This window comes from Lepisosteus platostomus, chromosome 3, assembly GCF_059453375.1.
Source record: "Lepisosteus platostomus isolate fLepPlt1 chromosome 3, fLepPlt1.hap1, whole genome shotgun sequence".
NCBI lineage: Eukaryota > Metazoa > Chordata > Actinopteri > Semionotiformes > Lepisosteidae > Lepisosteus > Lepisosteus platostomus.
The window spans coordinates 44,169,987-44,196,515 of NC_142613.1; the positions used below are offsets into that span (position 1 = coordinate 44,169,987).

At 33.5% G+C, this 26,529-nt stretch overlaps 2 protein-coding genes across 4 annotated transcripts in view; one reads left to right on the forward strand and one right to left on the reverse strand.

Annotated features, from left to right (window-relative positions):
* lin28b (lin-28 homolog B (C. elegans)) overlaps positions 1-5,687 on the reverse strand; it is a 61,942-nt gene extending 56,255 nt beyond the window's left edge. The window contains exon 1 of the mRNA XM_088625702.1: positions 5,577-5,687. The gene's annotated coding sequence lies outside the window, so the exon portion shown is untranslated. The remainder of the gene's footprint in view (positions 1-5,576) is intronic.
* Positions 5,688-14,882: 9,195 nt separating this feature from the next.
* Positions 14,883-26,529, forward strand: part of hace1 (HECT domain and ankyrin repeat containing E3 ubiquitin protein ligase 1) — a 59,060-nt gene continuing 47,413 nt past the window's right edge. For all 3 annotated transcript variants that reach the window (XM_088625704.1, XM_088625706.1, XM_088625705.1), the window contains exons 1-4: positions 14,883-15,158; positions 24,725-24,779; positions 25,012-25,101; positions 25,576-25,680. In XM_088625704.1, coding sequence (XP_088481830.1) covers positions 15,068-15,158; positions 24,725-24,779; positions 25,012-25,101; positions 25,576-25,680 — 341 coding nt within the window. In that variant the 5' untranslated portion in view covers positions 14,883-15,067. The remainder of the gene's footprint in view (positions 15,159-24,724; positions 24,780-25,011; positions 25,102-25,575; positions 25,681-26,529) is intronic.

Below are 26,529 nucleotides of genomic sequence, written 5' to 3' on the forward strand. Positions count from 1 at the left end.
TGACAGTGTGGCTTGTCAAAAAAAGAAAATATTTTTACATTGGTGATTCAAAGTATACTTTCAGGTTGACTTTGTAATTTAAATGTTCGTACCAGAAACAATAATGATAATGAACTATATGTATTATCATGAAATATAAACATTTTATAATCTTTCAATTGAATATTATTTACTTCGTCTAGGGTAATAATGAAAATAAAACTTACAGTAACATGAGTATTAAATAAACATTAAACAGTTACATTTTCAAAACATTTCAAAACAACTTTTGTTTTGGAATTGTGATGTGGTTTTTACTTAGCTTAACTTAATTTTATTTATACATGTGTATAGGGAATATATCTGTTCAAGCACATATATAGTAAGGTAGGATTAGGTTTTCCTTGCTAATAAAACAAGTCTTTATCTTAATTATTGTATACAGTGTAAAAAGAATACAGCACTTCTTTGTGACCTGTCTGATACTAGGCATTCCACTATGAGCAACACTCTGTCTTTATATGTTCTGTTAAAGAACACTCATGCAAAAGCATGAAATAGTGTGTACTATTTTCATGTAAACATCTGGACCAGTTTTGAAAATTGTAACACATTAAGAAAATGAATAATTAAAATAATTAGAACTAGATATTCACTACATTATATGTATATATTTTTATCACAAATCCTTTTTCTTTCAAAGACTTAGGGAGTATAGTATTTGATTAAAAAATACTCCTTAGATACGCTAATTTTCATACAATATCTGCAGCTTTAGGTCAAACTATGTTTTAAGTATGAACAAATAGTGCCAGTGGTAGTTTTGCTGAAATTTATAGTCTGCAATTGCAATGCTTTATTTGTACTGCAGTAACTGTTCTTTAAAATATTTAAAATAACATGAACACTATTAATGATTTAAGTAGTTCTTAACAAATGAAGTGCATGCTAAATCTGTAGGCAATTATTAATTTCACTAGGTCATTTCTGCTTTGTTTTTAACTTGTTTAATAAATTATAAAGCTGTTTGTTACAAAGATAAACATTTAGAATCTTAATTTTAAAGTAGAGCTTTACAGTATGCTTACAGAGATAATTACTGCTCAGGAAATGTAGGTACATACTGTGTGTACTATGATCAGATTATTCTAAACATGTTCCTAGCATACGTAGAATGAATTAAATTAAATAAAAACTTTAGATGTTGTTATAATAAAAATATAATGTGGCACAATATACAAAATAACTTAAGGATTATATTTTTAATTCCTTATATGTATAGCTAATACATAACATTAAGCAGAAAATGAGAACAATTATATTGAGAAAAGTTTTGCAATGTAAATTATTGAGACAATCTTATGTAGCTTCGGTAAACAAAAATAAAATTATTTTGTGTGAAATTAAATGTTCTGAGAGGAACTGTCAGGCAGCTGCCACAAAGCACTCAGTACTGCAATAATGTATCAACACAGATTAAAACATTCTGTATTGAAAAGATAGATCTCTTTTATCCATGACTGAAATTGTTTAGACACAGTGTTGTAATCTAGTTTTTAATCAAATATTAATTTTAAGGTAAGTTTAATCTTTTAAGAAATGTATTATGCCTTATCTAATAATACTTATTGTTTTAATAATATAAATATATATATACAATAAATATAAACAATACAAATAATTCCAAATAAATCTGACTAACAGTGAGCATTAATGTGACATATACTATGTTTGAAAGAGATTTGGGGCTCTGGGAACTTTGTGATTTGTGAATTTTAGGGAGACATAGTTTAGCAAAAGTGTTTAACATAAGGATAATTTATGATTAATCTTAATGATAATCTTATGATTAGATTTTAAAAATATTTTAAATATTTTAAAGAAGGGATGGAAGAAAGTGCGCCTCCAACCATATTTACTTTACGTATCAAATGTTTGGTTTTTTAGAAGTGGAGATTTAAATAATTATTTTCAGTTGGCTACTGATTGCTACCATGAAGTAAAAGCAAAGTAAAAGTAATGCATTTACAATCTGTGTAAATTTATTCTGTAGCACCACAGAGAATGAATGACACTTCTGAAGCTGAGCAAAAGTTTTAGCAGATGATGTACATCATCACTGTACAGTCTAGAATACTTTTTCTAACATTTAGTTGAACATTTTGTTGAAACACATCATTGCAATACAAATTGTTAAACTAAATAACATTATTATTCTTTTTTCCAATTTCATAATATACCACATGCATTATTTTAAAAGAAACAATTGACACCTGCTGTATTCCAGACATTTGAGAAATGTGAGGATGTTTTGTTTTTATCAATTTGAGCCACCCCTTCAAAAGAAACATATAATGTAACTGCTAAAATAAAATTTTATACAGCCAGTGGTGATGTTTTCTCCTTTTCAAAATAATAAAAGTGGTACATCTTTTTTAGAACTGTTTCATGTAGCCAATTTGCTTAATTTGCATCTTTTATCACTAAAAGTGAAGGAGAGCTATAGAAGTGTAAGGAATTATTATTATTATTAACTCCTGATGTAATAGATGCACTCAAAGATCTAACACTTGTGTAATATTGTCCACTTTAGCTCTTGTCACAAATTCTGTCAAAAGGGTATATTTTTCTCTTATAAATATGAACTCTAATGAGTACAATGCATGTGCATGAGGAGATGCTGAAATACAATATGTTATTGGCTTAGCCAAACTAGATATTTTTGTGTTTAACATAGAGTAATCTATACTTACAGTAAATGGCGAACACTTTCACTATAGCATGGATTGTTTCTATCTTTAGTAAATGTACAGCTGTGGTTCCTAATGTACATGCATTTCATGTTACTGAAATGGTTAAAAGAAAAAGGGAAAAGCTTAGCTACTTATATAAAACAAATTTTCACTGATTCAGTGTTTTACAAATTAAACATTGCTGATATTTAATTTTGTAACAGAAATAAAATAGTTCTGTGTTAGCTTTAACTGTCCTTTCTGTAGTTTGTGTTTGGCATGATTTTTGGAAATCAGCATTTGTGCAAACTGAACCCAGAGAGAAAATAAAGATGTAAAAGACATCAATCAGCTTTCAGCTGTTAGCCTTCTCATTTCTCTGCTGTGTGATGACCAATCACCATTGCAGGGCTCTGTTCCATCTATAATTAAGCCTTTGTTCAGATAGAGGAAAGCTGGTAACTGATTGCTTGAAATGAGCTCCATGACCTTTCCCCTGGTGTGTCACCTCTGACCTTTTATTTGATGATCCTGCATATCCATGTATTCTATTTTTAGCAGCAGGATGTCAATAATATTCTCAGTTTAAATTTGAGCAACAAAACTGTCAATACTGGGAAAGCCAATAAATGAAGGCTGAGCATATACTGTCTCCAAGATGATAACCTGAAGCTACATCCTGACAAAAAAAAGGAAATTTACATTTTAAATTGGATTACAAACTTGTAGCAAAATGAGTTTAGAGTTTATGGATTTCCATAATGCATTCTCATTGAAACTAGAAATTAATGATTTCTATAGATACAGGTATGCAAAATAAGGGTTTTTGCTAAAACTGTTCGAAGATGAATAGTCAATGCTATAAAGATCTAATACAGATTAATCTTACTCTTTTAGTCGATCACATTTTCCTCTGCTATTAGTTGCCTTTTTCTATTCTGTACTATATATATAATGCTTGCACTTCTTTCTGTACCAGCACAGCTGTCTTACAACAGCAACACTGTTATACATGTACCTTTTGGTAGTTCTGATAAGTGCATAGTGACATGCCACAAACTGGTAACAAAATAATAAAATGTTTTTCGCCTTTGCAGGGATTCACGAAGTAGATTTGAGCTATCAATCTATCAGAGCTATCAGTGATCAATATGCATGTATATCTTGATTCAGAACTATGGCTAGCGACAACATAGTGTTGTGTTTCATAGGATGCAGTTTTCCTGCTGGGAAGGCAATGTAGATATTATTTGGTTTATGCGACTGTAGTAATGCGGAAAACTAAGGATCGTATTTAATCAAATGCGTGAAATACTTTAAAGGGGTCCTTAATGCATTAGTTTAAGTGAAGCACCGTTTTTATTCTGGAATATAAATATTTTAATTTGAACACTGGGTGTATACATATGTGTGTGTGTATATGTATTTGATTCTCTTTGTATGCTTATGCGTCCCAATCTTTCAAACAATTTCTACACTATCATTAATCGTGGTTTACAGTGAAGCTACAACTTTTTATTTCATTAGAATGTTGTCAAAATATTTAAAGAACCTATAACTACAAATTAAATTTCTTGACAGTACGGATTTATATTCACAAAACGGCTCGAACAAAGACGTAACGGGAACATAGGCTACTAATTTTGATTTCATAATGCAAGTTTTTTTTAAAAACGGAAAATGACAGATGCTTTTACATGCAATTAACGTATTTGGTTTTAAAAACAAATTGTAGTAAGAATACTTGTCAGTAATTCTACAAAAAAAGGACGAGTAAAGTTTTAAATATTTTTTACCCAAGTATTTTTAGACCAACCCTAAATTCTAAATTTGATGCTTACAGTATTTTCAAATTTTATGATTTTGCTTTTAAAAAAAAAAAAGAATGGTTCTACCATGTCAACACCTCACACGTCTCTGTTAACAGGTTTACGGAAAGAGAGCTGTAGATGTATTTGATTTCACTAAGGCACAACCATTACTTGTTACATTGCAGCAGAAGAATACATGGATTCAAGTATTTCCCCATAGCAACGAATGCCTATAGACGAGCTTTAAACAAAACAGTAGCAATTACATTTGTTATTACCAACATACAAACGCCAAAATGGCGGTATTGCTTATCCATTGAGTATAATTAAAAAACAAATCTTATTCGACAAAGGTTAAAATTATTTGCTGAAATCATTGATGACTAATCTAGAATCAGTGACCTGTGTCTGAATTGCAATCCAATTTGTGAAGGACTCTTACTATAGGCTATATGCATACAGTTTTAAAGAGAATGTCACACGTATTTGGCAGAATATTATTCAAATCACATTTCTGGGAAAACCTAAAAATTAAAACACGTGTAACAGAATATTAACAGGCTGAATGTCTGGAATATAAAATGCCGCCCCCTCGTGCTTGAGATCGGAAAGCTTTGGAGCCGAAACTGCCAAGGAGCAGCTGAGCACAAAGGACTACAGCCAGGTCTAGCAATAGTTAAATTGTGAAAAGCAGCAAATTAGTTGCAGACCACGTTAGGTTATGCTCAAAGTCTACCTATCATCCTGGAATCGCTCCTCAAAGCCACAAAAGGCTTACATGATGTGGTTTATGAAAATTAAAGTGTTGGATGCCTGCCAAGGAGTTTGGCGTTTTCTATTTTCCATACCGAACAAATATGAACCCGGAAGAACATGAGACACATGAGACATCCTTACATCTTCATGGCAACGCAATGGAAACTCCGACACAGGCTTCTTGAAATTTGTTTTCAGCTCATCACGTATTGCTTTTAAAGGCGATTCAGTTGCCAGCCCTCGTAGGGTTAATTAGCAGTATTCATTATGATAAAGAAAGGCGTATGCAGCAGCTTACCTATTGTTCGCCATTGTCGTAGTGACTAATTATTTCTCAGAAACTGGTGTATTCACTTCCTGAGTTGAGGGACTTGAAGCAGTAGCTGCAATGGGAGTAGCGGGCATTCAGTAGAATCCTATCGGTGATAACTACACTGTGACAAGCCATACCGCTCGAACCTCAAGCGTCACAGCTGTCTCACCTGCTCTCTGCACTTCAGCGGGAGCGATTGGCTGCTGGATCGCGCAGCGCCAGATTGGAACTGTTTCCCGACTGTTCGCCACAGCCTGAGTGCGCTTCTTTAACACGGATCGGAAAAGACTGCGTTTGGCCTAGCTCTTAGCATAGAGTTTGCTGGGTAACCAGTTAATCAGAATTTAAGCGCAAAAGAAGTGGCCAGCAAATATTCGGCTGCCACTAGTCCTCTACATAGATCTTGCATTGAAGGATTTTTCTTAGGTAGCCCTTACCTTTCGTGGTCATTTGGATAAGAACGTTGACCAGTTCCGTTGTTTTTAATGCTCCTTTTATAAGCCACATTGATGCAAAATAATGAATAGCTGACACTTATACTTAGATCTCAAATCTAGCATTACAGTGCGCTTCATTCAGTTGACATTGGTGGTGTGTTTTATTCCCCGTCGCTCATCAGAAGCAAGATTGGAGTTATAAACAGTCCTGTTGGATCTTTTACATTGGGAGTTAATACGAATTAAACCAATCAATCTACTCATCGATGGGTTTGAAACTAAGCCTTAATATTTATCATGATCAGCAAAGAGGTTCAGTATTTAATTTTACAGTATGATACACGAATTTCTTTTTAATTAGTTTGTATTTGTATTGGAAAGATACGGTGTAGACTTTATTCATTTCTTATTAATGGCTTTGTAGTGTAGTACAGTAATTTAATATGGTATGGGAGCCAAGCACAAAGTAGTAGTTGTCTGCCCTCTAGTGACAATATCTTGCAAAGAACATTTGATTTTTTCTTTCAACGAATATTTCCACTGTGCCTAGTGAATTTACGCTTCTGTATGTTTTTCGTCCTAAAAGTATATAATAAAATGATAATGACCATTTGTAAATACATTTGTATTTTCTTTGGAAATTCATACTAACACACCATGCAATTTTAGTATATCACTTGTAAATTAGACTACTTTTAACACATTATATATATTTTTTATTTGGAAGTGTCTTACTTCTTTGAATGATTTTAGAAAATTATCTGGTCTTATTTAGTCTTTTATGTTTATGTGTACATACACTGTTTTAAAAAGTACATTTAATTGACTTAGAGACCAGTAGTTTTAAAATGTCATAATTTAATAAATTAAGAAATTTTGATGTGCAAATATGCTGCACTGTAATTGCTTACTTGAATTATAGAAATAGGAATTTTTAATTCTTAAAACTAAAATCAATAATCAGTAAAGAAAATTGACTGAAATAAAAGTTTAAAGCATGAAACTTTAAAACAACGATCAGCATACACTGCATTAGCTAAATTCTGAACTTCAGTAATTATCAGAAACAGATTTTTTAAACTGTTAAAGGTGTATATTTACAGTTGTATACAGTTGTAGTTGTATATTTAAAGTTGTATAGGAAAACTTTTACCGGATTGGCCATCAAAAGCTATTTAGTCAATCATTTTTAGAATTAAATTGAAATCCTGTTTCAGATTATTAAAAGTTATTACATTTCACCAAGCTTTTAAAGACTTCATTCTATTAATTCCAGAATGCATCTTTAGGTTTTGTTTATGTATTTTGAAATATATTAATATTTATAGTTCACATTTAGTGAAACTTCATAATATCACTGTTTGCTCTGGTTTAAAAAGACCACAACATGCATCAAATACTATGATATTTCTAGAGGTATTCCATTTTAATGCAATTAAGTGTATATCATTATATGGTATGAATAGATAGTGTTAAGGAAAAATAAATAAGGAAATCCCTAATCAGAAATAAAATGTATATAGGTGGTTTGGATAATACAAATAATGTTTGTAAATAATGTAAAACTTGTATATTAATAATTCAGAAATTGATTTTATAAAGCTACAAAAATATATCAAATTTAATAAAAGAATATTTAAATACCCTCCTTCAATATTTTTGACTCTCATTGGTGTGCTATCTTTCTGAAGGTTGAATAATGTGGGCTTTCCTTTTTTCCCCTTTTTTTCCTTCAGTGATAGGAAACGATTCGATAGCTCTATTTATTACTTTTTTATGTCTTAAACATGACCCTTTCCTAATACCTTAGTACTTTAGACTGCTATATTTCAAAATCTTTCCAGAACATTTTCTCAGAATAAAAAGCTCATGTTCATGTATTCTAGATTTACATCACTTTAAAGCCACCATTGGTTAATTTTCAATGGCTAAAATGTTGTAACTATATTTTTACTGGCTTTTCTTAGGAACTCTGGAAGGTAAAATACAATAGCAATATTTCTAATTGTTAGTTAAGTTATTATTAACCTTTAGTTATGAAGACTTTTTATTTTTTGTTTATTTAATGAATTTGTTTGCTTTTAGTTATGCATATTGCTAGTAATGTATTGTATTTTTTTAAGAATAAACATATTCAAACTTAAAGCCTTGTGTTATTTTTGCTTGGAGTTTGCTTGGAGGTTGCAAAGGTTTATTTTCCATTAAATTATTAAATAAAGTCTGATATTAAATGCTAATTTAATTTTCTGCTTGTGTTAAACATTTCTCTGATAATGCTAAATAAGGTATACTTTTGTAAACATGTGTAGTGTTGATAATTTTAAATTTAGATTGTAATTTTGGATGAAGAGGGACTTTGGTACCTGTGTAATGCGTAATCTGTAATACATATTACATTTGTAATATCAAATACAAAGCTTCTTACTTAACCATACTTTGTTTTTAATAACAGATGCCCCAGTTATCTTCATTCCATGTACATCATGGAATAGAAAATAAGAGAAACGTGGTGCATTTTAATATTTTTTCAAAATATAGTAGATCCATTGAAATGTTATAGTTTTAATTCTGTATTTCATACATGGAAATGGACTTGAAAACAGGCCCATTTTGTTTTTGAAGCTCAATTTTGTACTAGAATCAGCAATAACACAATGTTTATTCAATTTAAATCTGATCTTGTTAAAAAACATTCTATTGTTCGTTTTAACTAAAAATATGACCTTTTTTAGCATAATAAGATAGTGCTTTACTTTCCAAGTGATAAACTGTGCTCAAGAGTCACATTGGTTCTAAAGCAAAACATTGAATGGCAATTTAATATATTTCATACTGAAAGCCAATTTAATAAATTTTATATATGGTTTTACAAATACAATATATTAATTTCAAGTATGTCCTTCTAGAATATTTAGCATTCAAAATCTTCATTTTCCTAATTTCCACATGTTTAAATACCCATGTATTGTACATCTCAGAGATATATAAAAACACATTTAATTAGATTTGCTTTACGCTCTCCATCATCATAATGCACAATTAATAGATTACATTAAAGGGTTGCTGTGAAATGTATCTATAAGTAAGAATATGGAATGTAGGAATGTCCAACTGTAATTTATTTTTTTAAGTGTGTTTAACCAATAAAATTGAAGTATTTATATTGAAGTATACATTATTTATGGAAATACCATGTATTGGAAGATTGAATTGCACCCACTGCTTAATATTCCAATACAGTATTAGACTTTTTTGTCCTTGCAAAAACATTACCTTTTGTTTTATTTTTTAATTTTGGTGTTAATGTATTCAACATTTTATCTGGTTTAAACACTTTTCTTCTGCTAGTTTGTGACAACTCAGAACTTTTTGAATATCTTAAAAAATACAAAGATGTTATTATTATGCACAACAGAATTGTCTGCATAATCAGTTCTTCTGAATTGTAAACTGAAGATTCATATAGCTGAGATCTAAAATGTAATCTCAATCCTGTGTTGGTTGCATTTACTCCCTACAGTAAATGGTTGGTGCTTTAAGGTAAAACAGCACAATATTTCAAATAAATGTATACACATTTAATATTTAAGATATATGTTAACATTTAGGATCAGAACTGTATTGGAAATGTGTCAAATCTTTCGAGGATTCTGTATGTCTTATTTTCACGATCGTCATCCTTTAGAGGGCGCTCCCACCCTTTTGTATTTTAGTTATATTACGTACACCTGTCCCTGGTTTTTCCCTGTATTATTTAAACCCCGTGCCTCTGAAGCTCTGCACTCAGCATTGGAAGATGGACACCCGGAAGCCCGCCTACCAGCGGTTCCAGGAGTGACCCGATGGCATAGGCTTCAGAACTGTGTCCTGACCATCTGGGTCAGGGACTCAGAGGACCTGGCTCCGTTATGATTTTATCTTCCGTGTTCCTGGTTCCTGTTCCTGTTTCTGTTCCCTGTGTTTGTCTTTGGCTTTGGATCTCCCAGTATTGGATTTTGAACTGCACCCTGTTTTACCAATTGGTCTCCCCTTGGACTCGTTCGCCTTCACCATGCCCCCTGAGCACTGGATCACTGCCGTCATCGCCCCCCTGTCTGTAATCCCATCCTGTTCCAGCTCTGTTTTCCCTGTTGTCCTTCTCCAGTCCCGGATTATACCGTCCTCATAGGGTCCTAAATAACGCACTTTATGGGAGTCAGGGTGGGTTCCCGTGACACTTATGCCATCTTAAAGCCAAAAATGAATTTCAGAAGCCCTAATGAAGATGAAATCTTCTTTTGAAACCAATACAGTCCATAATGTTGAATGAACACTTGTTTGTACACATTAGTGCACTATGCTTTTAAAACAAAAAATTATATTCTTTCTGTATATAGTATATTTTTCAGTTCAGACTTTTGACATTGTGCAGCAAAAGTATATTTTTCAGTGAAAAGGGTGTTTGAGAAAATAAGCACATAAAAATTGCCATGATTTACATTTGTGTAACCCTTTTCATGGCACCTACGCCTGCTGCACCTAAACAAGCCTTTACAGTGAAATGCTGTCAGGTATGGAACAGGACTGCCTTTTGCACCAGCAAAACCTTGGGTGTAGAGTAAAAGGGGACTAAAATAGGAAATAGGTTCTCTCTATATGTGTATCTTTCACATTTGGCTTTCTTGTATCCAAGGAAAATTCTATCAAAGGGATATTTTTTTTTGGAAGAACCTGGTGTCAAAAATGTTAGATGTGTATTTGACACATCTTTGGAAGCGGAAGTAAGAGCAAATTTTTTCAAGTAGTGACGGGATAAAGGCTTTTAGTATAACATTCCAGGACAAACTAAAAACGTGCTGTTAGAGAAAAGTGGTACAAAGGCACCTTAAGAAATGTTAAGAATTTGAATGAGGGAATGTTAGGTGAAATTTGTACAACACACTATTAATCTCTCATTTAGAATATCAAATACAAGATAAGTCCCCATGTTATGAAAAATGATATTGCTGCTCTGGAATCAGTACAGAGAAAGTCACCAGATGCATTCCCATGACTGAAAGGAATGTCCTTCACTGACATGTTAAATTTGTTTTAAAAAGAATAGATGTTTTTAGACGTGAACACAGCAGATTACAAGGGGGCCTGGTTCAAGTATTCGGAATCATCCAAGCTGGTATTAACAACATTGATCCTATGGACTTCTTCGGAATCGACCGTACAACATGAACTAGAGGGACGTAAGTGAAAACTACAGGGAGACTGAGAACAAGAGGTTGGTTTTTTCTCAAAAAGTTGTGGGAGCCTAGAAAAGATATCCTAAAAAAGATATCCTGTCATGTTGTGATATCTGATAATCTGGTCTCTTGAGAAATGGCAAGATTAAATCTTTGTGTCTGTTGGGTACTAGCATCCAAACAAGATGGGACAGATTGCTTCCTGTTGGTTGTCATGTTTTGTTACAAAAAAGGATTTGAAGTATAGAATTATTAAATGTCCTACAATAAATGGCCATCTTAAAACTATCTTTTGAAAAAATCTAAGCTTTTTTTTACTCTTTATTGCCAAGATATGTGATTTTATGTTTATTAAATACCTTGATGATACTTCTTTGTGTAACAAAGTTTTCCTGTTTTTTTGTATAATATAAAGGTATTAGTAACAGCTTTGACTTGAAGCATTCAACTTCCTTTTTATAACCTACATGTTGAATTTTCTATTTCTATTCTATAAGGTCTTTTGATGTTTAAATAAATACTTTTGTTGTCTAAATATTTTCTTTGCACTCTGTATGAATTAATATATGAATGGCTCATTTACAATACACATGCTTGAAATGTTCTTTGGTTAGTGTTTAAATATGATTTCTATTTAAAAAGACTGAAAACAGTGACAATTAAAGTAAGAATTAAATGTTTAAATGAAAATTAGATAAGCAATATAAAGTGTTATGTAAGTAGATCTTGTTATAACAAGATGTAGATTTCACAGCTTTTAATAATAACTATTGTATATTTTAATAAAACATATGTTTTCAACAATGTGAGAAAATAGTATTTTCTTTAGTTTTTCAAAACTTTCTAACACACAAGCCCAAAACTCAATCATCTTATTTGTATTTTAAAACTAGAACATTTATATTTTTATTTCTAGAGTTGCTTAAAAACCTGAATATTAGGTTAAATGTTTATACTGTGAGTTTTGCGTCTGTATTATAACATCCATCACAATAGAGAATGTATTTTGGATGGAACCAAATATGTCTGTAGTAAATCTGTGACAGGCTATCAACATATAATCAATATTCAGAAGACTGTGTTTTGAAGTAATATTTCTATTGTTCTTCAATGTACAGGTCATGCTTTTCTTCTTGACTTGGATTTTTGAAGTAGAAAGAAATCATCCTTTAGGTTTTTACAGTCCAGATAATTTAACAATAGACAAAGACTAATATATTAAAGACTAATATTGGAATGTTATTCCCTAAACATGATATCATGAATGTTTCAAGTAATCAATTTATAACAATACAAGTGAGGATGATTTATACATATATTCTTTAAAAGCACAGGAGAGATTCAAATCTTATAAACTTTGACATAAAGTACAATATCAAAATTTAGATAATGTTAAGTTTGCTTAATTTTCAGTTAAATACATTTCAGAATTTCAGTGTGACATTAATGGTTGTGCTTTGTAATTCTAAAAAGAAAGTTGTTTAGATAACAGTAATTACAAATAACATATAGAAAATTGTAGCTGTATTTAAAATAAAATAATAAGAATACAATAACCTCCTGTCCTTGTCTTTGTCAGTGTTGCTTGTTTCAGAGACTTTTCATCTTGATAAATAGCCTAATGGCAGAAATTGATGGGGTTTTGGTATTTCAAAGCACAAACAACTGAAAAGGCAGGATATTCTCTTATTTTCTATTGTTATATTTATTTATCCCTCCTATCAGCACAGTTGCGACATCTACAGGTTTATTTTCAATATTACAGCCTACATTTTTAGATATTCAACAAGAAATAAATGAAATGAAGAATTGAAAAAAACGTTATACAAAATCTTTTGGGGATTAGATTGTGGATGACTGATTATAATTTTTGATCACTGTGCATTTATAACCACCTCAGAATCAAGTGATAACTAATAACAATCATTCTACAACAAGCTCACACTTTTATTTATTGCTATAAGACTGCTCTTATCACAATTTTAGTGGTTAAATAAGGAAGGAAGAATATACTAATATGACATGGACACAGGAAAATAAATGAATGTAGTTCAAGTGGGTAGCTGCGTCAGCATGCGTAGGCTGCAAAGGAACAAGTAATGGGTTTATTCCATGCTGGAAAAAAACACAGAAGGCTCCACTGCTGAAACACTCACCTGAATAACACCTGAGGAAGGCTCCACAGCCCAAACTTTCTCTTTTTTACTTGTTCCAGAATAAATGAATGCCTTGTTGATAATTGTCTATTCACACTAATTCTCGATTACCTGTCAGGTCTGTTCTTCATCACTGTCAGTAAACCCTTTATCACATTCATCACTTCAAATTGTAATAGCTTTGTCTCCATTTTCCATGCAGTGTACCTGTGTAATGGTCTCAGCTGGAGTATTAGACAGCATGTAATTATTACAGGTGTAATGCAATGTGTTACACCTGCATCAATTAATATATCCTTGAATGTGATCTTTGTTGAAATTTATGGTAAAAAAATTGGTATGAGAAATAAAATATAGATTTTTTACATTTTATTCAGTTTGCATTAGACAAGTCTCGGAAAACCATTTGAGGAAGCATTATCTGTAACTCCCCTAGAAAATTCAGATTAAGAAAAGACCGCAAGTGTAAAGCCTAAAAACTGATAGAAGCATTTTCTTTTTTTTAATTACTAAAATCAGAAAGATTTCTAAACGACCTGCCCCTCAAGCTGCATCTTCTTTTTACTATCATTATGAGCAATGTTTAATGTTGACAGGTATTATAATGGATTATGATGCATACTCTGTACAAGATTCAGAATGTATAAAACATGATTTTTTTAGCACAAACCTGTTTGTAAAACAAATACTTGTATAAATGAAAATATATGTTATTTTATAAATGTTTTTGAGGATTGAAGTAGTTGTACAAACTCATACCCATTCACACAATGCATATCCTCAAACCACGAACTATAATATTACAAAATAACGTTTCTGGAGAGGATCTTTGTAGAAAGCTTAATGAAATTAATGTTTACAGTGGCAGTTATTGTGGTTACTATTGAGAATTGTGCTTGAATATAACATAAAAGGGCAAAATTAGGACACATTTCTAAATTTAAGGAATATATATAAAAGAAATGTAACTAATGAAAAGAGTTCAATTCAACACTTTAGCTAAATTTGTTCCTAGCAGCCAAATGAAACACCCTAAGAAACCTAATAATCAGTTTGCAAGGCACTGTAAATCAGGTCCCCTCCTAGTCTTGTCAGTTCAAGTCTAAAAATAGTCCGTTCTCTTTGTCCTGGAAAGTACCTAGTCATTCTATTCTGGACTTCTATCTTGGATCAATTAGTTCTTAACCACCAAGCAGGCTAGATAATCGGTCCCTTCTTCATGCTTTTAATTTCTAAAATGTTTCTACATTTTTTCTTATGGAAAGTAGCACAGCTAGGTTACATTTAGTTAGCGCAATACAGAATAAAAATGTTTAAAAAGTGCAGTTATTTCAGATAATTCTCTTCATCTATCCATTTTAATCCGTTTTATCCAATACAGGATAGCGGAGGAGTCGGAATCTATCCCGTCAAGCTTCAAATAATTCCTCGTCTAAAAATCCCCATAAAACTACAAGACCCAGGTATCTTTGCGATTCAAAGCAAACAGGAAGAAAGGAAAACAAATAGAAGGAAATAATGTGCAATGAATCACAGATGGGTGTATCTGCAATTTGAATAGTTCTGGTTGTTTTTTTTGTAATTTAGAATGATTGAATATGTCTAGTGATGTTACTTTGAAATAATAAGCTTACAAAGTGCTTATTTTTCACAACTCACATTTCATACCTATGATGGAACGAGCGATGGAGCAGTTAAATGTACAGCTGAATAGGTTGACACGATCACTGAGACGAGCCAGGACTGTGGAACTCCCTGAAGGTAACAGAATTGAAAAAAAGAGAGAAAAACAAGAAAATCAAATTAAAGTTAGCATGTGTAAATGTGTAAAGAGAATATTGTAATACACTGTTGTGTTTATATTAAAACGTGGCTGTGTGGTCTTTGATAGTTGTGCCATACCTAAGTTAGGCTACACGATGAGTAACGGATAAGGCTCTCTTTTTGATCCATTCTTCTTGACAACAGATTAAATACTAATGGAAAAAATACTATCGTCGTAATATATACAACGTATCTAGATACTGATTAATTTTATAATACTCACTTGTTTTTGGCCTTGTGAGGTTTGTAATATGTTCACACTGATTAAAAATCCACACATCCAACTACTAGTCTTATAGAAGAATTGTTTCCATAGTAAACCTGCAGTAAGTATTGGCAATGTTTTTGTTCGGTCGATTCACCCGCATCTCTCCTACTTGCCAGGGTGAATCAGTGTCCGATGGACAGGATACGGATTAATTTATGTTTTAAAATAAATGCGAAAGTGACATTAGTATTGTAAAACAATTGTAATTTAATAAGCCAGATTTATCACATTAAATTAATAAATAAAACCGTTTCAATTAAAAAATTGCGAATACAGTAATGAGTTGGGATTTGGTACTTCTCCTTTAATGATCTGCCACCTTTATATTGATATAATGTATTGTTACAATTGTTTTTATTCTGCTTCAGTGAACATTAAATCAGAAACGTAAAACACAATGGATAGTTTTAAATACAACCCAAAGTAAAAAAAAATACATCTCTAATAGTGTTGTACACTAAAAGATACAAAAAACCTAAACCGGTGAAAGGTGCTCACTGAAAATCAGCCTCAAATTTCCTTGAATAAAGTGTTTTTGCACTGTATAGGGCTGTACAGTGCTGTTTGAAGTTAATATCAATTTAAAGACTTGCATTGCCATTATTAAAGATATTAAATTTGTTGAGATTTGATTTATATCAAGCACATCACAACTTTAAAATAGAGTGCGGTGCGGTAGCTCTGTGGCAAAGGATCTGCGCTTGTGGCCGGTTCGTATCCTACAGCCGGCAGAGGAATCCTACTCCGTTGGGCCCCTGAGCAAAGCCCTTAACCCCAGCTGCTCCATGGGTGCCAGGCTGACCCTGTGCTCTGACCAAAAGCTACTCTCCTTGTCTGTGTGTTTCATGGAGAGCAAGTTGGGGTGAAAGACAAATTCCTAATACAAGAAAATTGTATAGGGCCAATAAAGTGATCTTATCTATCTTATACAAATATATTGACCAATCTGTAAACAATACCATGGCTGACATCTAGTAATATACTGATTATCAGCATTTGAAATTTCAAAAGCTGCTTTAAAAAAGACCTGTTAATGTTAAGATTACATTTTACTGTTTGGGAAATTATTTCTGTAACAAAACAGAAATGGATGCTTTGGGTGTAATATGACAGTTTCTTGCTTTATAATAATGAATTTCCATTGTCATTCTTTCCTCAGTTTAAGTTTTAGTGATCCTCTAAGGACCAGTATTTTCTGATCTTTTAATTGACTTGAGCTTCCTGGTAATATTCTGTTACAGTGAAAAATACTCTACAGTATGGAATATTACAGAGTGTTTGTGATTAGGGAACTGTTCAAATAGCTAGGACAAAGCGATGGATATAAAAGCTAATGTACCGCAATGACAGTGTCTCATCCCCCTTTTTCATTGTGGTTGAAACTTACTATTCAGAGTTGTGAGCATCAGCTTAGACCTGACAGGTAGCACAAAGTCATGCCAGCTTTAAATTAATAATAATTCTAATTTTACTTTAAATTGTGGTTATTTATATCTTGTGTGTGTGACAGTCATGCTATGGGCTGGTAAAGGAGATGTATATATTTCTAATTAGCTTCATGTACCCAATTTGATTGTTATCTGAGATCATTGCTTTTAAGCAGTATCCTTCAGCAAGGCAGTCAAGTAGACCTGTGTAGCAGGATAGACAAACTTTTTGAAGTTCAAGTAGGTAACTGCATCAGCACACATAGACTCCAAAGGAACAAGTGTAAGTTTATTCCATGCTGAAAAGAAACACAGAAGGCTTCACAGCCGAAACACTCGCCTTAATAACACCTGAGGAAGGCTCCACAGCCCAGACTTTCTCTTTTTTCAGGATGGAATAAACCTTTACTTCTTCCTTTGTAGAAAAAGTTATAACAGGTATTTATATAACAGTACCTGTTATTCAGCCACAGCTAAGGGCGTGTGTACACAAGTGTTGTAGCTTTCTTCAAACCAGATTTAAACACTATTCTTTGTGGAATGCAGCTAATGCAGTTTATACACCTATATATGAGTGATGTTCTGCTGCTTATTTTGAATCTTTGTGCAACAGTAGTTTTTGTATCCAAACAAAACAAGTAGAAAAGGTTCTGGCTATGAAGCTGAAATAAATAATTAGGAAAAAAAAACTAAATCTCTAGCATCTGGGTTGAAAGAAAGTGAAGGATTTAACTCGTGGATCAGCTGTCAGGACTGTAAATAGCATGGTTTTGTAAATGTGATTATCCCCCCCCCCCCCCCCCCTTATCTAAAGCTGGGATAAGGGCATCCCAGAGATGTTTAATCAACAATTGGAATCAAGTCTTAGTAAGGAATCTTAAGGTGTGAGGTATAACATTGTCACAATCATATCTTTCATGAAACCTGTTTTTACAGGAGAAGTATGATGATGTTCATTAAAAAAAAACAGTTATCCATGACAGCTTTTTTGAAGGCACTGTGGAATTACTTCAGCATAAGTGTATAATTCCCGCTTCCAAATTTGTCTATGTACAGTAGTTCTGGCTCTTGATATATCAGACATTTATACTATGGTAGTGACATTTCTGGCATGAAGTTTCTTTGCATTTTAAAAGTTAACTTGGTCAAGAAGTACTGTAATACCTTTTATTGTACCCTCAGAATATACCATTCTTCTGGAATGCATAAAACTATATATTTTTTTGCAAACATGGCATTTACCATCATTGTTTCATTTCTCTCTGTTAAATGCCTGAAATACAGAACCACATTTTATGTCATGTCTTAGTATTTTTGTTATGATGGCAACATGGAATAGTACCGTTGAAACAAGTGAAGTGATAAAAATACAGGATAAAGGACAAGGATATATCTTTTTCATGTTTTCAAACAAGCAAAATAAAAGTCAAATGTGTTCTTAACATGCACAATAGTAATTTATTTCTCATGTGGTATCAGTGTTTTCTAGTTTCCTGTGTGCATTACTTTTATGTTCAATTTTTCTTTTTTAATAACAATAATAATTCTTTGCATTTATATAATGCTTTATATATAGGCAGCCATTATGCTGCAATATCCCTACTATGTAGGAAATTAGGTAAATAAGTGAGCAAAAAAAAGAAAGGGTGAAGTTTAGATAGGCCAGACTGTGTAAACCCAGACTGAAATTTGGTCATCATACTGGTGACATAAGTTTGGAAATTTTGGTCGAAGAGGAAACTGGTATACCATCAAAATACAGCAGGTACCAGGCTTGCTAGCATAATACTGAACTGGCCCTGACCATCTGATACCTATGAAAGCCCGTTTCTGCCGGGGAGTAAAAACGTGCTATGGTATCTCGCAATTGCGACTTTGTTTCTCAGAATTGCGATTTTATTTCTCGCAATTGCGACTTTTTATCTCACATTTTGAACTTCAAAATAGCCCACATTTCATTGTCTATTCTTTTGTTATTGTAACGGATTCGGGTTCTAGGGCTTCTGCCCTTGCCACTACCACCTTAGTTCATGGCTCACTGCATGGGTTCGAACTCAGGTCTTGCCAGCTGAGCTAAAGAAGACCTTCTTTTTTAAGTAAAAAAGGAATTGTACCAAAATTGTTTTGGATAGATTTCCAAAATGTTATTGTTTAACATTTAAAGGTAAATGTTAAATTTAAAGATTTTGATATTTTATATAATTAATTTGTTAATTATGTTGGCAAAAATACTGCATCCATAAAAGTAAATGGTCTAATACTGCTCCCTTTTTACTCTTAAAGTACAATTTTACTTAAATTCTATTAGACATTTAAAGAATCAAACGGCAAGACATACAATGGAGATATGTAAAAAGTACAAGTTTCAGCTTTTATAATTGGGAATTCCTATGGATGTGAAGTGTCTATTTCTGTATATTTTTTTTATATTCTGTCTCCGTTTTTGTATTTCTGGTGTTTAAATAAAACCTTTTAAAAAAGACCACTGTCCACTATTCCATCCGGTTGCTATGGAAGACTCACTGGCGGAAATGGGATTCCATAAAAGTTAGTGTTATTAATTTGATTTTTATCAGGGCACTGTACAAGACAAGTCTTCAGGCCTATAGATCCTATGATCCTGTACGATTTATGAGTATAGTGTGACGGAACGGCCGACATTCAGGTTGTACGATCTGGTTGCAGTGTGGTGACAGCACCACCCTCCCCTGCGCATAACAGGGATGCTGGCCGCCAGTCTTCTTTAGCTCAGCTGGCAAGACCTGGGTTTGAGCCAATGCAGTGAGGCACGAAGTAGGGTGGCACAAGCCCTAGAACCCGAATCCGTTACAATAACAAAAGGACAGAAAATGAAATGTGTGCATTTCGAAGTCGCAAATGAGAGATATAAAGTCATAATTCTGAGGTTTTAAGTTGCAATTCTGAGATATTGAGTTGCAATTGCGAGATACCATAGCGTGTTTTTTTTTTACTCCCTGGTGGAAACGGGCTTCCATAGATCAGGCTACAAAGTCATTTACTACTGCAGACGCATGCCTATCCAGAAAATATACATCCATGTATTTTCTACCTGCTTCTTACAATTTAGGGTTGTGGGAGAGCTGAGGCCTATCCAGACAAGCAATGGACACAATGGTACACTCTCGACAGGGTGCCAGTCCATCTCGGGGCAAGAGACTCAGACACACTTAGGGTCGATTTTCCCAGAACCAGTTATGTTTTTTAACTGTGGGAAGAAACCAGAGTACCCAGACATGAAGGGGAGAATTGTGAAACTCCAGATAGAACCCCAGCTCGGGAATTGAATTCAAGGTCCCAGTGGTTTGAGGCAACAATGATAACCATTGTGCCACCATGCCACCCTAGAAAGCATACATGTAAATTGAAAACAGACAATGTTGTTGTATTATTAATTTCTAATCTGGTTTAGTGAGACAAACAACTTATTTTTTAAATAATCGAGTTATGGAAGACTAAATAATTGAAAGAGTTATTTTTCCTTCCCACTTCTGAAACTACTCATATCCAAAGGCAGGGTGGCTGAGCGATATAGTTGGATAGATAAGCCATTCCTTTTTTAGCAGATTTAATCTTAGTAACAAATCTTATGATCTGAATTGAAACATACAATTTGAATTGGAACTTGACAGATTGAATCAAAAACTAAAGCTTTTTCAGCTTTGCCACATGATTATTATTATTATACCTGCAAACTGTCACATACTCTGTTCCCTGTAAACTGCACAGGAGCACGGCCAAGCACAAAAACCTTCTAGGCCGCTCAGACCTTAGGAACTGAAAGGTTAATTTAACCAAAGATCATGCTGGTAAATTGTGTTGTGCAGTTTGCCAATGATTTGTTCTTTTTTAGAGAATTATTTCAACATTGATTCCTAAGTCTATGGATGATTCATTCACTAAGTGTTTTGCACCAGAGAGACAAATTGCACTCTAGTAAGTCAGCACAGGAAGTGGTTTCAAAAATCAAATTGTTAACAAAAAGTTTAAAGTTCATAGAACCAAGGAATAAACTTGGAAACTCAAAAAATTATACAGTAAATATTAAGAAATTGAATATAACAAACTCAATAAAACACCCATATTACAGACAGCTCTCACATTAATGAAGTTCATGGGTTTGAGGGCTGTGCATGAAAAATATATTGTGCTATTTCAGCTGGCTGTATTGATTCAGCTTTCCAAAAACTCACAAATCACATCAAGACTATCCATCCATTCCTTAACCACGTTATCCAGTACGAAGTCTCAGGCATGCTGGAGCCTAACCTGACAAACAGCTGGGGAAAAGCAGGAAGTGACCTTTATTGCCAAGTGTTGTTTTCCAAAAACAAGTCTGACCAGTCAACACCATTCTTCTAGTTCACTCACATTTTTAAAGTGGTAAGGACCTTGCCTGGAATCCCATGGAACTGTTTCCTGTTTTCTATTATTTTATTTCTATTCCAAACTATTTTAAAACCTCTAAATCTCACATATGTGCAAAGTATTTGGACAACAGTTAGTTAACGTGATGTGATTTACTTGCTTGTCACTGAGTGGCACACATTCAGTTTATTACTGAGGATAATGTATTGTATGAAGTGATCTTCGTGACCTATGAATGTATAGATGTATCTGCACATGTTCAGTGTTGTAATTGATTTTTCTTTTTATCTGTGAATTAAGAGTTTTAGACCAGTGCACTTAGGCCTTTTATATTGCAGAGTTAAAAATCAATACATTTTCCTGTTGTAGTTTCATTTCTGTGACTGCCATTGGCTCTTTATCTTACACTTTATCAAATGGAAGTTATTTTTAAACGGCACATGCTGATTTTTCAAAGGTCATCCAGCCTTATTTTTCATCTTTTATTTGTTGTGTTCATTGTTGCAAGGGAGATAAGAAAAAACCTTGAGAGGGACTCACAAAGAATCAGTTTGAAAGCTGCAATAAAGCAAAAACAAAATGGTGAAAAGCGAATAGAATTTACATGTCATTTGTTTAGAGTAGATGGAGTGCAAACTGCAGTCATCTTAGTAACCTTGATATTTGGAAGAAAACCGTATTCTTTGTATTGGTAGATAGTTTCTGATTTGTGCATTTAAAGAATTATTTTGTCCTTCAAGCCATTAGTTACACAGCTAGAAGAGACCCTTGGGTCAATTAGCTGTTAAAATTGAATGAGGTACATGAGCTGAAAGACTTCTTTAGTTTGTAACTGTTATTTTATTCTGTTTTTATTATTGTAAGGATTTTTAGGCTTTCAAGTATTGGAAGCTTATATGTATTCAAAAACTATCCTCCCCTGTTCAGGGTTATTGTCTTTCAGGACCCTGAAGGCACCTGACATGACAAATACAAGAACCACATGCTCTGGCAAACTGAGCACTCTATTGAATGTGGAGGTATCTCATCATGTATTGTGCAATCTGGTCATGTGAACTCTTTTTAATGCTCTTGCTCTGACGCCTTTGGGTCTCAGCTTGCTGGGGGTCCTTTCTAGATATTCTTCTTCAGCTAGGTCGATTAAATGTCATTGTCGATATTCTTGCAGGAGGTGATATAAATATTACTTTTAGGTATATTTGAAACACTTCTCTGTCCTCCCCTGGTATAATTGCTTTGGCAAATTTGGCGAAAGAACAGAACCTTTTTTGGGACCCTGGAGACTGACATCAGGATGACGTGACCAACAACTGGATCTGATGGTGGATGTTTATAGCTCCTGTGCTTGTCGTCCCACTTGATACGTAAAACCATGATTGGTGATACAACTCCAGTCCTTTAAAGCATCTGCTGTGTGTTTTCCATGTTTCAACCCTGTATGATAAGGTAGAACGGACGATTTCAGTGTCACAATCCTCAAACCACTGCAAGGCTAAAGGCTGCACATCTAATATTAAGGCACATACTGCAGCATCATCAGCATGCTAGAGTCAGGGTGGTTTCAGTTATATTACGAAGTCTATAGTGATAGATAGGATGAATAACTATACAAGTACAATCCATTAAAATACAGTTCAATCCAGTAAAACAGTGAATGCATGCATAATTACATATTTTCCACTATTTTGTCTGGTCTTTTTGAACTTTCTAGTGAAATATTTTGTGACGATGCAATGTCAATATTGTGATGGACTTCCTCTGTAAACAAAGATAGCGTCTTACTGCCTTCATCTTGAGTACTGTTGCACTGAATAAAAACTGCACTAGACCTTGCTTCGGACTTTTACCTCATGCACTTTAGTAATATCTTTTATGTCCACAGTGGATCATCAACTGCTTGGTGAAACAGCTTATAATGCAAACTTGTAAGACGGGTTCTGACACAAAGTTTTTACACATGGGGTTTTTGCTCCGATTCATCAGAGTCTTGCTTAGAGGCTTGTAAAAGTGCAGTTTTCTAGGTTCTAATTATACTGCATGATAAAGCACAAAGCTAGCTAGATAGCAGACATGTGGTTGTTGGTTAAAATGTTGACAACAGAAATGGGAGCAAGAATGAAAATCCAGCAGGATAAATTGGTAATGACCTTCACTAGGCTGCAGCTATATTCAGTGGAAAATGTAGCGGGCATTTTCTGTTATTCATGGCTGTGTCAAATCAGTGAAGACATACTGTCACAGCAGACAAGGTTGTCCATAAGCTCAATCACCAGCTATCCCTGTCAATCACAAGTACAGTTTATTCGTGTAAAAATGAGTGGTAACATATCCACTGTTTCTTTGATGCATTGCATTGCTAATTTGAAAAGCAGGTTATGAATCAAAAAGTGGTTTAATCTCTATCAAAAGATGGAGAAAAGACAGGAGGTGAAGAGGCCTTGGGAGATTTCAGACGATACAAGCACACTGTTTACCGATTGAGACTGGGTGGAAGCCAGACTGATTTTGTTTATGTGTTCGTAATTGCCCAGAATTACCTAGCAAGTTTGGAATTGCTGGTTGTTAATCTTACAAGTTGGTAACCTATGGATTCACTCCTCTGACATGTCTGCATTTCAAAGCCATTGAAAGCCATTAATCGTTGGATACCTTGTGAACTCTATACAGTGTCTTAGAGGAGAGTTGTCACTGATCAGTGGAGTGTTTCACATTTTGATTTAAGTTTGCAAATGTCCAACAGGTCCCAGGACACATTGTTTAATGGCAAGCCATGCAAAATCTGTTCCACTCAAGATAACTTAACTGTGGTGGCACTTTGCAAACTGTGGTCTGCTCCTTGGGGGATCCACAATCTTAGTTAATGACATAACCAAGGCTTGTACAAATTATGTCTGGGTTATAGGGCTCTGCCTGCGCTCCAGTCAAAGACCTTTCCTTGGTGGACTCTAACTGATTTATTTTTTCATGTGGTAGAATGTTTATTTTGCAACAGGTATCACTCCTTGTTTTTTAAACTGATAATGAGGTGGGGGGATTTAGCAATTAAGAAGCTGGTTTTATCAAAATAGAAGGGCCCGATAGTTGATAAACCCTGAACTAATCCATAACAATTATCATTCACATCTGATTGTTTGCCAAGTGTTCCTCTTTATTAACATAATGTGTTCCTTTCTTCTCATCCTCAAAGCTACAGTTGTACTTTTTAGACTACAAAATTCAAATCTTAATAATAACTGTTATCTTAAAATAAAGCCGAAATGTTCAGTAGAAGATCACCAAAATATTGTGTTTCTGCATGAAGTTTGAAAACTCTTGGGAAATAAGTAGATCCATTCAGACTATGTGATATTTTTTTCATAGCAGTGTGTATATGTAATTTTAATTATTCAATTATTTATTTGTAATATCTTTTCTCTGAACAGATAATGAAACAGCAGTGTACACTTTAATGCCAATGGTAATGGCAGACCAGCATAGGTGAGTATAGATTTATTATTGGTACTAGTAGGTGAAAAGACAGGTGGTTAATTACCCTCATCATGTCAAAATAATTTAAAAACCCTAATATACTTAAGAAGCCTCAAGTATAAAAGTTAAATTATACACTCATTTCAGGTTAGAAATCCTTTTCGGATATGTATGAAAGGGCTGAAATACATGTCTTTTGTGGAAAAGGTATTTCATAATTGCTCTTTTCTTTGTTCCCTAGGTCTGTTGCAGAACTACTTTTAAACTCCAAGTTTGATGTCAATTATGCTTTTGGACGTGTAAAGAGAAGCTTGCTACATATTGCAGCAAAGTAAGAAGTGATATTATTCACTACAGGAAAAAATAAGACTGCTTCACTTTTCAACATAATCCCGAAACCTATAGGTCTGACATAGTTACAGGACGAAAATTCAAATGTACAAATTTAAATTCAAATTTATAGATGTTTGACACAAAGGACTGCCTGTTCACATCTTAAGTAGCACATAGCTGTATTTGCACGTTTCAGTGAAATAGGGATGTGCGAATAGAATTAAATGTATAGGTCAATTTTCATGATGACAGTTTTGCATTAAAAAAATAGGTTGTGTTCTTCTTCTTTAAAATTATGGATCCATGCAATAAAATACAGGAAACATTTTAAGTCTTTATGTTTGTTAGTGTGTGTCGTTTTCTATCGTTTCATACCATTTGTAATGAGAAGGGATTTTTTTAAGAGCATATTGAGCTGCACAAAGCTTATTCTTCTGTTTTAAATAAAACTATTTTATTTATCCCCTAATAGTTGTGGCTCCGTGGAATGCCTTATTTTACTCTTGAAGAAAGGAGCCAATCCCAACTACCAAGACATTTCAGGCTGTACACCACTTCATTTGGCAGCTAGAAATGGGTATGAACTGTAAAACCAGTTTTTTTTTTCAAATTCTTCTGAATATACTCAGATTTGTTCATTCAGCCTTAAGGTGCTTTGGGTCTTCCATTTGTTGTCTCCATTGTTTGTGTTGGCAAATTATTACTTCAAGAAAATATAATAGATCCACTCAGATGCTTCAAAATGGATTTTAAAAAGCAAAGTGCATTGTATAAAACAAAAATTCACGGCATCTTAAAGAAGTATGCTTGTGATCTCATATGGGAGTTAGATGTGCTTGGGCTCAGTTTGGAGTTTCATAGCAAAGGCATTGAATACTTAGAAAATCAAGACATTTCAGTGTTTTCTTTCAAATTACATGCAAATATTTCCAGAACATTTGTTCCACTTAAATGTAATCAAATGATTAGTTTAGGTCAGTGACAAAATATCCCATACGTATGGGATGTATTTCTAATTGAATTTGCAACATTACTGAAAAAATCCAAGTGTGTGAGTATACTGTATACTGAAGGTACTATATGTGGTTTCAAATAGCAGATGTCTGGAAGGCTATATTACTAGTTTGATATTTCCCTGTGATGATAGCTGCTTTAGTATCAAGAAGGAAACGCTGTCCATTTCTAGTCTGTTAGCAGGATATAAAGAGGAAACCTTTTTGAAAAATAAATAATAGGTGGGGAGAGAGTAAAAAAATAGGAACAGTACTTGATTTGATAGGAACCTGTAGTCAGAAGAGGGTCAGGTGTGTGAGATTTGTAAAAAATCATTGAAATGTACATAAATATGAATAATACTGACACTGTATCTTTATCTAAGATACTGACAATGTATCTTAGAAAGCATAAGCCTTTTTTTGTAGCAGAG